At 31.6% G+C, this 17,017-nt stretch overlaps 2 protein-coding genes across 2 annotated transcripts; one reads left to right on the forward strand and one right to left on the reverse strand.

Annotated features, from left to right (window-relative positions):
* Positions 1-206: 206 nt before the first annotated feature.
* Positions 207-2,191, forward strand: LOC134710025 (nephrocystin-1-like). The gene is made up of 3 exons (XM_063570175.1): positions 207-352; positions 950-1,108; positions 1,687-2,191. Exons 1-3 carry the CDS (start codon positions 251-253, stop codon positions 1,702-1,704), a joined length of 279 nt encoding a protein of 92 aa, XP_063426245.1. The 5' UTR covers positions 207-250; the 3' UTR covers positions 1,705-2,191.
* Positions 2,192-5,135: 2,944 nt separating this feature from the next.
* Positions 5,136-15,176, reverse strand: LOC134709180 (BPTI/Kunitz domain-containing protein 4-like). Its single transcript, XM_063569359.1, has 3 exons — positions 14,903-15,176; positions 7,058-7,147; positions 5,136-5,335 (listed from the first exon to the last, which is right to left on the reverse strand). The coding sequence occupies exons 1-3, from the start codon at positions 14,979-14,981 to the stop codon at positions 5,238-5,240; spliced, it is 267 nt and encodes an 88-aa protein (XP_063425429.1). The 5' UTR covers positions 14,982-15,176; the 3' UTR covers positions 5,136-5,237.
* Positions 15,177-17,017: the final 1,841 nt, after the last annotated feature.

Here is a 17,017-nt window from a genome sequence, read left to right on the forward strand (position 1 = left end):
CATTGCAACAGATCATGACAGCATTTCTGAAAATTAGCATAATTAACACCAAAATATAAATGTAAAATTCATAAGAGGACTCATGAAAGATTTCTCTCCCCTTAATATCTGGATGAACACATGTTTTATGTATTGTTTATTGATCCCAATACATATTTAGAGAGATGGAATACCCTCACTTTCATTTCTCGATGAACACATGTTTTATGTATGGTTTTCCTTTTACTTATTTTAGAGAGACATAGAGTACATGAAGACAGAGTTTGCCTTGGTCTACCAGAGTAGTGTGTATCCATTGGTTCATCTGTCTGCATTACCTCCATGGTTACCAGGAGATTTACTTGTAGAGATGGTAAATATTTATAAAATGGACAAAAGATTTTGGTTCCATCTGTTCTCTCATCTACTCATTTATTTCTTAAAAGATGATACTATAGGATTTTTTTTAGAAACGTTTTGCATTGATATAAAGATATATTTGTTTAATGTTACTAAGTTTTACTGATACTGTTCAGTATAAAATATAGTTGTTTTTTTTTTGTTTTTTTTTATTTACATATGATGCTTTTTTTAGCAGTACAGATTAAGAAAAAGATAAAAAGCGATTGTAAAAAGCAATACTGTCCGTCTGTGCAGCATATATTCTGTTTCTTCATTTTGGTAGATGATGGAAAGTTTTTGTTTTTTTGTTTGTTTGGGTTATTTTTTGGGAAAAGGCGATAATTTTAAATGGCAAATGGTCATTGTAAAATTTACATACTAGTAGGCAGCAAATTTTTAACTGAACACTTAAGCTACAATCTTCATAACAATGTTAGATTTTAACTATAGATACTGTATAAAAAATATAATTGTAATCTTCTATTAAGATGAGAACTCATTGCTTTCACCAGGCAGTTTGGGTTATAAATAATCTTCATACAAAATAAATCTATTTTCTTTACAACAGAAAAGACAAGAAGAAATTGCCAAATTCCAAAAAATGAAGTTGGACAAAAAAGGCATATTGGCTATGCTGTTATCAGCTGATGTGGAATATCAACCATTTGATATGAAGGAAGTGGCATTTAATGTGATTGGTCAATTTTGTCATAATGATCCAATGGCTGTAAGTAAAATTAGATGTGATTGGTATTTTTTTTCAAAATGATCTATTGACTAAAAATAAAGTTAAAAGCGATTGGTTAAATTTGTCAGAGTGATCTATTGACTTCTACTCATGTTGAATGTGATTGGTCAATTTTATTAATAAATATAGAACAATATGGTCCAAAAATTTAAAACTTTGAAAATAACAACATGAAGAATTACTGTAAGATAAAATTTTGGACAAACATTTAAAAATGCAGAATTAGATTCTTCATTCAGTCATAATCAATTTTAAATAGGAGGGATGTCAAAGAAACTGCAACTCAACAGTAAAAACAATTTTAAAAAATTGCACCAGTATGATACAGTTTGGGTAATTTTTTAAAGCACAGAAATTAAAACTAAAATTCTATAATTTATAAGACAATTAATGCTAGTTAAACATTAAAAGGTCAATTCTGTGAACACTTCTACATTAAGTAACAGGAACAAAATGTAACAACTGTGCTGATACACAACCATTTGGTAGTGTGAAACTTATATATTGTAAGTTACTAACTTTATGTCAGAAATCTAAGTTCTGTTTATTGATTTCAGATTGCAATCCAAAGTTAATATTTGTACAGGAACTACAACAAAGAAGCATCTGTGATATGAACTATTTTTTAGGCAGCAGAGTGAGCCAGGATCTGATTTTAGATACTCTGTCAAACTGGGTGCTGACAGTATAATAGTTGTCGATCAATTAACTAAATAATGTTGTGTAGACCACAGGGTCTGGCACTAACAGAAGTCCTGCAATGTAATTTTGGTCAGCCGATAGGAATGAAGTTGCCCAGCAGGGCATTTTAAGGTTATGAAATTTATCAAAAGAAATGCCTTAATTCTGTGAAATAACTATGTGCTAGATTTTATGTTTTTGTGTTTTGTAATTGGATATTTGTGTCAAAAAAACATTTGTATGTTCTTCATATCATTATACATTGGTCCTTCCGATCACCTTATAAATAAAATAGTGTTGAGTCTTTGATCCGTCCAGGCTTTGGCAATTTTATGTTTTTAGAAATTATAATTTATTTATATGCTGTATTTTTATAATTTGTATATATGATATTAAATTTATGAAATATGAAAAGGTGTAATTTCTCTATCCTCTACTTTGGAATTATTATTTAAAAGATCTGCCAAACTGCCAAATATGACTGAAATCATCGAATGATTCTGTATAGAAACAAATCCAGGTAAGAAAATTGACAGCTTTTATTTTATTCACTTAAAAAAATCGATTTTGTTAAAATAAGGTAAAATCATTTATTATGAATTATTCACTTGCAAGTGAAAAATTCTACCTCATTGAATCCGTATGCATGTGAACTTCAATTTTACCCCTAAGCTTGAGATGGATGACACATGAATTGTATGTGTAAAGTAATTGAAAGGAAAATAATATCAACATTGCAAGTGAAACAAAGGTAAATCATTTGATTGACTGATTCGATCCACCAAAAATCATTCTTATACAGGTAAAAACTATGATAAACATTTATTTTTCATCTATAATTTGAAATTAAATTAAACATAGACAAATCCAACAGCACGACTTTGCTTAATCTATATATATCTACATTTATGTTTACATCTCTTATATGGTCATCTCAATAATTAATTAGATGGCGTCTCATCTAAAAAAAACAAAATACTTGTAACAAAGCTATGTATTATCATGGCCGTTCCCTGTTAATTTTTTTAGACCTGATAGTTTGGATAAATGTTTTACATTCTTATAAATCAAATATAAGAATTTGATTAAAATCGGTGAACATGAATTTGACAGCTAGTGCCCCTTTAATCTACTGGGCTACTTACAAAATGCCTCAGTCAAACACTCAACACCAATAAAACTGTGAATAGGAGGGGTGGGAGCCTGTTCTGAGTCTTAAATGCAATGGTTGTCCTTTTGTGTTTTTTTATTGTTCTGTATTTTAAATTGGGTTATAATTTTTCTGGTTTGAATTGTTTAACATTTTTCATTTCAGAACCTTTTATAGCTAATGTTGTGGTATTGGTTTTGCTTATTCTTTCAGTAACCTATCATTGTCAACTTCTATGTCAATTGCTTTCTGGTGGAAAGTTGTCTTTTTGATCATTCCACATCTTCTTATTTTTATATAAATGTGAAAGTAATATAAAGTTTCTATATTTACTAAACATTTATAGGAAGAGACTGATTTCATTGAGCTGCATCTCCTCTGAAACGATACACATATTCATAACAATATGTATAAATGTATAGTGTTTTGTACAATCTTTTTTTCCACAGAAAACAATTTCTTTTTAAGAAAATAACACAAATCTCAGACAGTTATAGATCCGTGTTTCATATGCTTTCTTGCATGGCCAGGAAATTTAAAAGCTCTTTGTCTCAACATTTGTGTAATTGTATCACGATTTCGTGGGCATGGCTTCTTCTAGTAAGTGTAAAACACACATGTATTTAATGTGAAAATATACGTAAAGTGGAATTTCTACCTTAGGCACTAAACGATGTATAAATCTGAATTCAGTAGGATCCAGAATCCTCGTAGTTCTAATAAAAATTCCAATTTCTACAAGTAGATATAAGGATTCAGAGAAATCCAGTGGAAATCCAAATGTGCTCAATTAATATAGGCAAACATGTTTGTTTGGACCCTGAAGTTAGATTCAATAGTGTTTAAGGTGTACCCCTATTTTTATATGTTTACTTATTATTTTTACCCGACTGTCATACCAGTGAGATGTTAAGCTAGCTATGAAATCAAGTTTAATCCACCATTTTCTACATACGAAAATGTCTCTCCCAAATCAGGAATATATTAACTCCTCAAAACGTTACAAATGTGTTGTCAATCAAGAAATCAAGCATCTTGATAATGTCAGTTTCAGAGATTTTTTTGTTTGAATCAGAGTGATTCTTTACAAAGCAGGATTTATACTTCCCTAAGACAATATACTTGTATCTACGTTCGCCATTCTTTTTAATGAAACTAAGTAATACCAAGTTTTTCTATTTGTCTTTTAGTTTGGAATTGGAAAAACTTTTGAAAAGCGTAGAAAATTTAAATGTTTTAATACTATTGCAAGATGAGAGAGTCTTAAATTGTGTGTACTCTTAAAGATCTTTGGAATTTTTTAGTATCCACATCTGATTCAGACAAACAATAGAATGGGCAGTTTCATAATAACTTTGGAGCCCGGCTTTGATTGCTGAAAAAATAGATGTTAATAAATTAGAAAAGGGTTTCGTCGAGCACTTGGAAGACCAAGCAATATACCGTTGTTTGTAAGGACACTATATTGTGTCGTGTGTACTATTGTTTGTCTTTTTCTCCTTTCATTTTTAGCCATGGCGTTGTCAGTTTATTATCGATTTCTGAGTTTGACTGTCCCTCTGGTATCTTTCGTCCCTCTTTTATGTAGTTCATGTATCTAATACAGTGATTGAAGATCCAGTTCTTCATCTTTGGTTGAAATTTCAAAAGAACATAGAACAGACCTGTGATTATCTAGGATTTCATCTTCGCTAAGTGTCGTGAGGGTATTTGTTGAGTTTCAAGTGAATTGTCAATACCTAATTCATTTATCAAGCAGGTAATGTAATGATAAAGTTTACACACAACAATGATGTTGTTTAAGGCTTTATCTGCTGGGACAACAACACATTTGTCATGGAGGTAGGACAAGTGTTTTGCAACATTTGGGTCTAAAATTATGACGCTTGGGTATTGATAGACCCATTTAGTTTCTTAATTCGGATCTTTATCAACGACCTCAGAGCCTTAATCCATGAATTAATGACAAATCTAGAGAGAATAATTTTCTATCAAATTTTTAATAGCCTATATATTTAAAAGAAGGAAAAGCACACTTTTTTTTTTTTTGCTTTTTAAATTCTAGTATTTATATACTATTAACGTATTACAGTATTTTAAAACGCTTCCTTTGTGAAACAGCAGCGAACATCCTTACTTTTTTAAGATAAAATGGCCATGAATAAAGCTAACATATAAAAATCTAGGTTTATTCTTAATGATTCTCAAAAACAATAACAGAAATAATCACTCAGTAATGTGGCACTAATAAAGTGTATATTCGGGTTTCTTCGGTTTTTACATTGGCCATTTACACCGACAACTTCTACATCCAGTGCTGTCTCTGGCTAGTACGTATCCAAACATACAGTATCTACATGTTATCTGTGGACAGCCTGAAAAAAACAAAAAATATTCGAACATACAATGTCTACATGTTATTTGTGAACAGCATGGAAAATGAAAATTTGCAGACGTACAAAATCAACATGTTATATGGTAATCGCAAGAAATTTGTACAACGGTAGTTTACCAAAGAATTCATCATGAAAAAAATTCTAGGGAACAATAAAAAATTAAGAGAATTATCTGATTCAATTCGGGAGACTGTAATTCAGTGGTTGTCTTTTGTTGTTGTATATACAGTTCAACCCACCATTTTTTTCTTTTTAAAAAACGTCCTGTACCAAGTCAGGAATATGACCATAGTTATATTATAGTTCGTTTCGGTTTGTTATCTGTTTACGTTGTGTTTCTGTTGTGTCGTTTGTTTCCTCTTATATTTGAGTGTGAATTCGCACTGCCATAAGACGTGTCATGGTATTTTTCTATCCCAAATTCATGTCTTTAGTTTTGATGTTATATTTGTTATTCTCATCGGATTTTGTCTAATGCATAGTTCGTTTCTGTGTGTTACATTTTAATGTTGTGTCGTTGTTCCCCTCTTATATTGAATGCGTTTCCCTTAGTTTTAGTTTGTAACCCGGATTTGTTTGTTTTTTCTATCGATTTATGAGTTTCGAACAGCTGTATACTTCTGTTGCCTTTACATATCATTTTTGTTTTTCGTTCATTGTTTTACATATACAACTGGCCGTTGTATTTTTCGTATGAATTGTTTTACATTTGTCATTTCGGGTCATTATATGGCTGGCTATGTGGTATGGGTTTAACTCATTGTTGAAGACTGTAGTATGACCTATATTTGTTTATGTATGTGTCCTTTTGGTCTGTTGTGGAGAGTTGTATCATTAGCAATCATACCATATCTTCTTATTTTTATATGACGTTGTTTCTATTTATTTTGTTTTGTCTTTGAGAAGGTTCTGTATGTGTATAGTACAAAAACAAGGCTTGATGCAGGTAATCACAATATACCACTTCGAGTTCATCCGTCACCGGAGAAAACTAGTCAATTATACGCGCCTTTGTGACGTCATTTACCAGATAGAGGCGCTCGCCTGTATCCCTGCACTATAAACGTTCATCAAGCGACTATGTGATCGTCATTGTGCAGTGTAAACTAGAAATAATATTTGTTCCGTAGGTAACTTATCACAATTCTCTAATGACAGCAGTGCAGATTGTCAATTATGAGAGTTTGATTTGCCGAATTATTCGTGCAATATAACTTTATAGTTTTTCAACCACTCGCTCAACATTGAAACTGAAGTCATGACGCACCTAAACGCACGAGTGACGTTCACTAAAACCAAGTTTTTGACGGAAATGCATCGAACTCGAAAGTTGTCTATTAGGACAAAATGAAATATCGTTTGACTTTCGAAATATCTATCAACCGTAATCAGCAAATATACTGCCGGTCAAAAAAGTCACAATTTTGATGACTTTGTCGTCAGTGTATTTCTTATTGACATCAGTTGGGGTTATCAAAAAATGGCATTTTTCATGACATTAATCAAGGAATTTGTATCTTACATTCACATTTTGTGGATATGGTTTTATTCTATTTTATGTTCCGTTGATTTGCCATGTGATTATGGACTTTCCGAATTGATTTTTCTCTAAGTTCAGTATTTTTGTGATTTTACTTTTTGCTACTTGTCTAACACACCTAAAAGATAACACTATCATGTAAAATGATTTACTAAACTTACATTTACACATAGGACAAAGCAGTGCTGCCTGGGATTTTGATATGGCGCATATATGTTTACAACTAACAAAACATTGAGGATCTGCTATTGCTGAAAAAGAGTAAATATATACATATATACAATGCTTTATTTTTGTGAAGCCCAGGTGGTCGTGTGGTCTAGCGGGACGGCTGCAGTGCAGACGATTTGGTGTCACGATATCTCAGTAGCATGGGTTCGAATCCCGGCGAGGGAAGAACAAAAAAATTGCGAAAGAAAATTTACAGATCTAACATTGTTGGGTTGATGTTAAGAAGAGTTATATATACATATAAACATATATCAATACAAGTAAAAAAAAGTATCTAGATACAAGGCTGATTGCTTATTTATGATTTCAACACATATTGTCTACAAAAGACTCTTCAGTGATTCTCAAATAAAATAGTTAAAATGCCAAATTTGATATGAAGTTGAATAGCATTGATAAAGTATAAAGTAATTCGGTATTCAAGAGCTTGTAGCTGCTACTCAGACTTTAGAAAACATATCACCAACGTCTGAATTTTTTTTTACCTTGTTGATAAATACTCCATATCAACTTCTCAAATAACGAAGTAAAGACTCCAGGTACTGACGTTGTGTATCATTTCATTTTGCGTATCGTAGTCTTTTTTTTTTGTATTTGTATATTATTAAACTTTACTGTCGATATCTTTTGTAATAATGTTCCAGCTTGGCTCGGTACTTATATATCCTACTATTGTGTTATGTCTATTTTTTTATAAGCTTTGGTTTTCAAATATTTTGGCCACGAACATCACTGAAGAGACATGTATTGTCGAAATGCGCATCTGGTGCAAGAAAATTGGTACCTTAATTTTATTACTACCACTTGGTCGATGCCTCTGCGGGTGGATTATAAGTCCCCGAGGGTATCACCAGTCCAGTAACCAGTGCTTCGGTACTGGCATTCAAAACTACGGATTTTTTGTGTTATTAATATGTGCTGCTACAAAATATTAAAAATTGTAATAAATTAAGGAATGTATCTCCCTCATGCAAAGCTCTGATTCCTTTCACGGATTTGGCAATACTTTTTGGACCTTTTGGATTATAGCTCTTCATCTTTTATATAAGCTTTTGATTTCAAATATTTTGGCCACGAGCATCACTGAAGACACATGTATTGTCGAAATGCGCATCTGGTGCAAGAAAATTGGTACCGTTAATTCTATTATATTCTTGTATTTCATTTTTGCTTGTGTTATTTGTCTATATTTCATTTTGTTTTTCATTGTTGACATAATTGTCTGATTTTATAATGATTATGTTTATCACAGAATATTATCGGCTGTATACCCATTTTAGACATTTTGGCATATCTGTTGTTTGTTCTATATTCGGCGTTAATCGCGTTCACGATCCGTAAAACATTTCATTTATGATTTAGTTATATATTTAGCTATTGAAAAAAAAATAAAGTAGCAAAAATACCAAAGTCCGAGGAAAAGTCAAAACGGATGAAATGAAATGACAAAATCAAAAGCTCAACCACATCACATTAATAACTCATCATAGATACCAGGACTAAATTTTGTATATACGCCAGACGCGCGTTTTGTCTACAAAAGACTCATCAGTGATGCTAGAATCCAAAAAGGTTAAAAAGGCTAAATATTGAAAGTACGAAGTTGAAGAGCATTTAGGACCAAAATTCCTAAAAATTTGGATATTACAGCTAAGGTAATCTATTTCTGAGGTAGAAAAGCCTTAGTATTTCAAAAAATTCAAAATTTTGTAAACAGTTAAGTTATAAATATAACCATATAAATGATACTTCATGTCAGCACAAAAAGTGCTGACCACTAATGGATAACAAATATAATTTTCCTGAATTGGTACAGATAGTGTATAAGTAATACTATCATCATATAAATTGTCCCTCATAATAGATGTACCATGTGAAACATGTGAAAGAAATACTCTGTTATATTGTTTCCACTGGAACAACATTTCACAATTTTACGGACGCCATCACGAGTTGGTTGACCGTTATGGAATAACCGTTTCACAAATGATATCGGATATGTTCCTTACGTCGTAACTACAATCCTCTTCCCTTTCATGAATTTGACCTACCGAATTAGACTATTTACCGGATTTGTAATCACATAAGCAACACGACGGGTGCCGCATGTGGAGCAGGATCTGCTTACCATTCCGAAGCACCTGAGATCACCCCTAGTTTTTGGTGGGGTTCGTGTTGTTTATTCTTTAGTTTTCTATGTTGTGTCATGTGTACTATTGTTTTCCTGTTTGTCTTTTTCATTTTTAGCCATGGCGTTGTCAGTTTGTTTTAGATTTACGAGTTTGACTGTCCCTTTGGTATCTTTCGTCCCTCTTTCAGTACTACTAGAGAATAAATGATATATTGATATTTTTTCCCAACGGAAACATATATCATTGCGTTTGTTTTTGTAGCAGTTCAGTGTTTGTGTTGTTTCTCTTATAGTTGATGTGTTTCCCTCAGTTTTGATTTGTTACCCGGATTTGTTCCCGCTTAATCGATCTATGACTGTTAAACAGCGATATACTACTGTTGCCGTTATTTCGAGCACAATTTGAACTTTCTTACTTATGTTAGGCAGAACCAATATATGTTGACAATACGACATAATTTCGAAATTATAATTATCATTGTGGTTAATTTACCAATCTATGCTTATCAATATGCGATTGTCACCTGCTGACGTTAACTGCAATATTCCAATAATTATAATGAATGGTTGATTAACCGATAATTCATGTGTATTCACCTTAGTCGGCGTATTTGGCATATTGTTTTGTCCTGTGAATATGGTTACATAAAGGGGCAATAGTTTATTTCAATTGAATTACTCACAATTATAATATTCTTTGGAAAAAATGAAAACAACACCCAATTAATAATTCTTATTTTTTTTCACTTTACATTTTTCGCTTGAATCTTAAAAGGAACAACACTTCTAAGTTATGATTAAAAAAAAACAAATAGAAAATCATAAAACGAAATAATGATTGATTATCTGCAAACATAAAAAAGGGACAAAAACAGATAGCCGAGGGTCCTTCTTTATATCATAAAATGAGCGGTATATTTTTCGTATTTTCATTATCCTACTTCCTTGGTGTTTTTAGCAAGATACCCTACCCCCCCCCCCCCCCCCCCCTATAAGCCATTTATCACCCATTGTACAGGATTAAATCATTTATCAGAGGAAGTTCATAATGAATGATTAATGTAATTGTCTGGTTAATGTTCAACAAAATACGTGATATATAATATAAAGGTAAAAACAAGGTAAAAAGTGGGTCAACCGTAACGAAAGAACAGATATATGATTCCTCATCACTGCCTGAAAATAAGAGGTTATGTTATGTAGGGCGAGAAAGAAGAAGATATAATGCGATAGTATTTTAGGACCTCTGAAATCGAAAACAAATCTACCAATTGACATGTTTAAAATGTTTACAAGACTTTAGCTATTTTTCTTAGATTTTTTAGAATTAACATTAGGGTTTCAAATTAAAAAAAAAATGTTATATCACTTTGAGAATTTTTCATTAATCAAAGGCTTTACCCTAAATGATATCTTGATACTAATATGGATAAAACATCTTTCGTTAAAACCTTGACTTGTATCCAATTTGTCCTAAAACTATTTTTAATTTTGACATTTTAAGTCAAATATGTCATTGTCGACATGTTTATGACACCATAGTGACATAGTGACATAAACTATTCCGAATGCACTTATTCGATCATCATAAAAAATGTTTGACAATATTTCGAAAGGCATAAAGGATATTCTACTTTTCATTAAGGTATCAGAGAGAATACATCCCAGATCAGATAACTAACTCTTATGGAATCTCGTTCTCCTTTTTAAACGGTCACACACGTGACCTGTATGAAAAAAGAGGTATTGGATGATAACCAACGAGACATCTATTCAACAGAACCAAAATGACATAGATGTAAGCAGCTATAGGGAACATGTACGACCTACGAGCTTGTTTTCACGATTAGTATTATGAGAAAAATTTGAATTGTGTGCGGATTATATATTGAGAAGGCAAACTGTGTATTATTAAAGAAAACAATACGATAGGATTTTGAACTAGATGAAAAGTAAAATCACAAAAATACTGAACTCCGAGGAAAATTCAATCGAAAAGTCCTTAATCACATGGCAAAATCAAATGACAAAACACATCAAAGACGAATGAACAACAACTGTCATATTCCTGACTTGGTACAGGCATTTTCAAATTTAGAAAATGGTGGATTGAAACTGGTTTTATAGCGCTAAACCTCTCACTTGTACGACAGTCTCGTCAAATTCCGTTATATTTACAACGATGTGTGAACAAAACAGACATACTAAATAAAATAGTCAAAATATGGGTCCAGCAGTCATCACTGTGTTACAATTTTGAAAGGAACAATTTTACAAAAAAGCACAAAAGCATCTGAATTATGGTGAATAGTTGTCTCATTTGCAGTCATACCACATATTCCTATTTTTATATTGTTTTAAAATACTTTCAGAAAACAAAAATTAAAAAGTTTGCTCTAAACGAAATGTCTAAGTTACTTCCCCTTAAACACTTTCTGCATTTGTATGAATGTTATATATAACTTCAATATATTAGTTCTGAAGGTATCATCAGATCATTATATTGTACTTCGGTTCTGACACTATTTTTAACAAACCTTTCTAGTATTGTCCGGTTATAAATTTAAAAATTATAAAGAAAATAAGGTTTTACCCCCATCATGCAAAGTTGAATTTGAGGAAGCGGGTTTGGCTTTTTTCAAGGTGCTTTTGGTCAATAGCTCTACATCTGTTTCGGTTGCTCGCTTTCCAATACTCGGCTTTTAGAGTTCCTGATGAGGGCAAATCCAGAATAGAAACGGACGAACAAACTTAATAACGTGTTGTATTTTTTATAACTTGCTTATATTGATTTCATCAAATATTTGCGTAAGTGTCGCGATTGAAAGAAAAGAAGCTTCTTTTTTTATTTTCTAGTATCTGTTTAAGGTTGACATAACTAAATATCATATTATGTAAACTTTTTAACATGTTGTATCATATTTTGAGTTGCTTGGACTGATATAGAAGCATCTTTCCATTCATGTAAGAATGGATAAAGGTAACACACCGGTTTATTTTTGTCGAGCCTTCGACTTAAGTAGAAAAAGCGAGACATAAGGATCCTACATTCCGTCGGCGTCGGCAACGGCGTCCACACATATTCAAGTTTTGTTTTCAATCTTAATCCGTATTCTGATTTTAAATGGACTTAGTTTTTTCTGAGGTGAAACATTACATTCACTCTGTGGTTCAAATTCAGTTTAAAATTTTAATAACTTTCTTATACTATTTTTGATTTGTACAAAACTTGAACAGAAGCTTCTTGTCCAGTCGTTTTCGAAGTGTTTTGTTATTTGATTTTGCCATGTGATTATCGACTTTCAGAATTGATTTTCCTCTAAGTTCAGTATTTTGGTAATTTTACTTTTTGTTTATGATCAAAAGCTAGTATCTAGTAAGAAATTTTGTTAAAATTTTGTACCTTTGTATCTGTATTTTACTTATAAATAAACTTTTTAAAAACATTTATTAGATTCATAAACTATCCTAGATTTTTACCAAACTTGGACAGAAGCTTCATACAATCAAAAGATAGTATCAAGAGAAGTGTTGTCAAATCGTACACTTTTGCCTAACCAGTTACTTTGATAATCAATTGACCGGTAGTTTAAATTGATGTTTGAAGACCTTATCAATAGTACCCTACACATTAGGATAAGAAGATGTGGTATGAAACTTAATGTGACTACCTTCCATCCAAGTCATACATGTACATTTATGTTTTTATTATAGATGAATTGCTTGATTTGCTTTTTACAGTTTTTGAAGTTAGTTTAAAGTATGACAAAGACTTGCACGAAGTAGATTGGCCATTCAGTTGTAGGTCTACACAATATAAGATCAAAAATAAAATAATGAAGTAAATCGTAAATAGTATTACTTATTTAAAGTTACTTTTAAAAAAATGTAACTAATTATGTTTTGTTAAGATCTTACCCCGAGCTGAGAGACAAGTTCTAATTGGTTTTATATTTTTGGATTAACAATAGCAATCAATATACTGGACAATTGAGCCGTCAAATTAACTACCACGACGACAATTTTTAAAGAAAATACAACTATTTAATGATTTCAATACACATGTATACCAAGCCTAATTGGAAAAAAGTCCGGTTAACCGGTTAGTGTTTTTGGTATTCGATATTCGGTCGTTCGACCGGTTAACCGGTTAACCGCTTAACAGTTGACAACAATAATCAAGAGGAATATAGTTATTGGTTTTTTTCCCTCAGGTTTGTAGAGCCTGCGATTTACAACTAAAGTAGGCGAGAAACCCTTATTAATTTTTAATATATCATTCCACAGCCATTAGGCATTGATAATCAGTACATAAAAAGCATTTTAAATGTCATGCACTAGTACAAATTAAGTCAAATGTAAACATAAGATTAGTGTTGAGATGGATGACTGTAGACTCGCTTGTGACTTTAAATTTAATTTATCATTCCTGAGTAATGGGACTTTTAAAAGTCATACTTGACACAATTCTTACACGACTAACAGAATCTTCATGCAGTTTTTTACCTACAAAGCCATTTGATTAGCCTCTGCCCTCAAAATATTCTATTTCATTTTTGCACCATTTCGATATGCACAATAAGGATGTATCATATGCTCTTAGAACAGCTGTTTATTTAGATATTAGTATTTAATACTTTCGCAAAATGCGCCATGTAAGAGACCTTTGGCAAAATGCGCACCTGGTACAGTAAAATTGACAACCTTAATTTTTTTCAAAATAGTATTTCAATTCGATTATTATATTATTTATGGTTATATATGCTGTCGTTTTACTCTCTAGTTATACAATTGTGTTCCCTTGTACAATCCTATGACATATATGATAACCTTGACCACCCTAGACTAGAAAACATTCTCCATGACCTAATGTGTATTCTATAGTTTTAGAAATAGCACCATAAAACACAGTACCATAAAGATACATACATATGTATTTATATAAAAAAGAAGATGTGGTGCGAGTGCCAATGAGACAACTGTCCACAAAAGACCAAAAAGAAACAAACATTAACAACTATAGGTCACCGTACAGCCTTCAACAATGAGCAAAGCCCATACCGCATAGTCAGCTATAAAAAGCCCCGATAAGACAATTTAAAACAATTCAAACGAGAAAACTAACGGCCTTATTTATGTAAAAAAAATGAACGAAAAACAAATATGTAACACATAAACAAATGACTTTAAACGAGATGTAATCTTGCAACTAATGTTATTAGAAAACATTTCTTACAATAATATTGATAAAAGATATCAATGAAAATAATGAAATAATGAAGTGATGAAATAAAGTAAGTAAAGTGATTTACAAAAACTTGTATTACTAAACAGTATTAATATAACTTTTATAAGAAACAATAAAATATACAAAAACACACAAATATGTTTTAATTTGTTTTTTCATTTAGTTATTGACATGCCATCTAAAAAATCATGTGAAAAATACCGATCACCGAAGAAAATTAAAAATGGAAAGTCCCTAGTCCAATTGCAAAATCAAAAGCTCAAGCACATAAAACAAATATTAAAGAAAATAAAGTAAATGAAGGAATCGACAAATATGGGCATTGCTAATAAAAAGTATCAATTATTATAAAAGAAACAACACATTACAGTAAAAGTTCATCTTCTGAAATCTTACCTTGGCTAAATAGGAAGGACAACGTAAGCATCAATGCGAAGATCTTCATTTTTATGAATGGTTTGGTCATCTTCAGCATTTTTATATAACTCCCACAGTGCTATATCGTTCTGTTCATTTGTGTCTACCAATTATTCGTGTCAATTACAGCCGTCATATTTAATTTACAGGTTAATAATCTCAATAGCGATTATCCCCAACATGATGAAATGCAATCACTAGTGTTCAAACCAATTGTAATGTCAACGTCTGTAATCCGATTAAACAGGTTGGGGTTAACATCACGCGTGGTCATATAAGACCACAAAGCTTAGCTGACATTTACTACTGAAATCAAAATTTCAACAAATATTTTTACATAATAATAACCGATACAAGGCAATGTATTTCCCATTTATATACTGAACGGCTTTATAAACGCGACACTCATTTTTTTGACTACTATGCATGCTTATAATACTTCTTTCTCCGTACAAAAAATCAAAATCTGACTTAACTGTGGTAATTGAACATACCGAATTTTTGAAGTCGCACGAATTTCTTAAAGCGAAATGTTGGTCCCATGAAAGATTGTTTCAGTTGTTTTGCTTTGTGAAACAGTTCTTTCAATCCTTGGCCTCACTTACACCAGTTTGAAAATGTTACATCTCCATTTTGCACAGACTGAGAAACAAAAAAAACTGAATTACCCCTTAAGAATACTGCAAGTATTAAAACATAAATGTGCTGCGACCATACTCTATGACTTAAGAAACTCGTCTTACTGTCATTCTGACAACGATACAAGTAGACAAGATTTGTTGCTGGCCATCGATGAACAGATAAACGTTTAGAGACAATGAAACGTCAACAGAATTTGATTACGCAACGTCATTTGCCAGACATGTTTACGGCCGAAACGTCAATTGCAAATCAAATTGCCGAGTGCCATTGAGTACAGTTTCATGCCATACATGTTTCCCATCAACGGAATTGTCAAAGAATCGACTGAAGGAAAACCTAAAAAGCCCTCAAGTTCCAACCGCATAATTGCCAAAACCAATTAATAGGTTGAACAAATGCAAAACCAGAAGGTGTAAAACAGAACCCAAAACATGTAACACATAATTTGTTGACCTTTCTGACAATTATTTTGGCGTTTGTTACATGCAGTCATCGCTTTTGACGGGGACACTTTTATTAAAAAATAACACAAAAATAATCTAGTGTTGCGTTTCTAAAGTCGGTCAGTATACTAGTCAACAAAAGAAACGATACACGACTTTGAAATAAAATTTATCAAAAAGTATTAAATATAAAACAAAATGAGACACACTAGTTTAAAAAGCTTTCATTTGCAATGTATGCACATGTGATAATGAAAATCCAAACTTGTCGGAAAGTATCTAAATTCCGTGTAAACGATCATAGGGTGCAAATTAGTTTTGCGGAAAGTTGAATAAAAATCGACACATAATTTTCTAAGTACTGAACAAAATTTCAAATTTGTTTAAAAATATTCAATATGCTAATCAAGTTATGTTCATGTTGTAACTAATGGGATGACATATTTTTTTTTCAAATTGTTTTAAGATTGTTATTGCTTTTTGAATATCGCTCTACAGATACTGTCTATGGTAAATCAGTTGATAATGTATACATTTTAACGATTTCTCGTGGGGCCGAACTTTGATTCACAAATAAACGAAGAAACTGTATGATTTTTAAAAACAAATTGATGGCAAACTCTGTCTTTACCTTTAAATGTAAATTTTGTAAACAAAAAAATCGCGAAAAACGTCACAAAAGCAAAAAAAAAATTTATATTTCCATAACGATTAAGTATAACTTCCTTCAATATTGGTCCAATGAACGGAAAACTTTATCTTTAATTTGAAAAAAAGTCTTGTATCGTTTCTTTTGTTGACTAGTATGTAATGAAGTTGATTTCACTGTACAAAGCTTAATAATTGCCCAATTGGTTTAATGTTTACACAGTGTTATTTTCTTATGAAAAAAGGCAAATACGAAAAATTTTTTTGGCAATGTTTGTAATTTCGAAAATCACGTTTTCACCAAAAGTCGATGATAGAACTTAAAACTTTAGACTTAAACATGATCTGCTTTGAAATTTGA

The sequence above is a fragment of the Mytilus trossulus genome, chromosome 3, assembly GCF_036588685.1.
Source record: "Mytilus trossulus isolate FHL-02 chromosome 3, PNRI_Mtr1.1.1.hap1, whole genome shotgun sequence".
NCBI classification, from domain to species: Eukaryota; Metazoa; Mollusca; class Bivalvia; order Mytilida; family Mytilidae; genus Mytilus; species Mytilus trossulus.

What these genes read in the sequence shown, in the direction of transcription:
- LOC134709180 (XM_063569359.1), bottom strand. Translation starts at nt 14,981, where the DNA reads ATGCTGAAGATGACCAAACCATTCATAAAAATGAAGATCTTCGCATTG. An exon ending in GTCCTTCCTATTTAGCCAAG is followed by an intron (nt 7,148 to 14,902) that starts GTAAGATTTCAG and finishes ACTCTTTTTCAG; the next exon opens with CAATAGCAGATCCTCAATGT. An exon ending in GCTTTGTCCTATGTGTAAAT is followed by an intron (nt 5,336 to 7,057) that starts GTAAGTTTAGTA and finishes TGTTTTTTTCAG; the next exon opens with GCTGTCCACAGATAACATGT.
- LOC134710025 (XM_063570175.1), top strand. Translation starts at nt 251, where the DNA reads ATGAAGACAGAGTTTGCCTTGGTCTACCAGAGTAGTGTGTATCCATTG. An exon ending in GAGATTTACTTGTAGAGATG is followed by an intron (nt 353 to 949) that starts GTAAATATTTAT and finishes TCTTTACAACAG; the next exon opens with AAAAGACAAGAAGAAATTGC.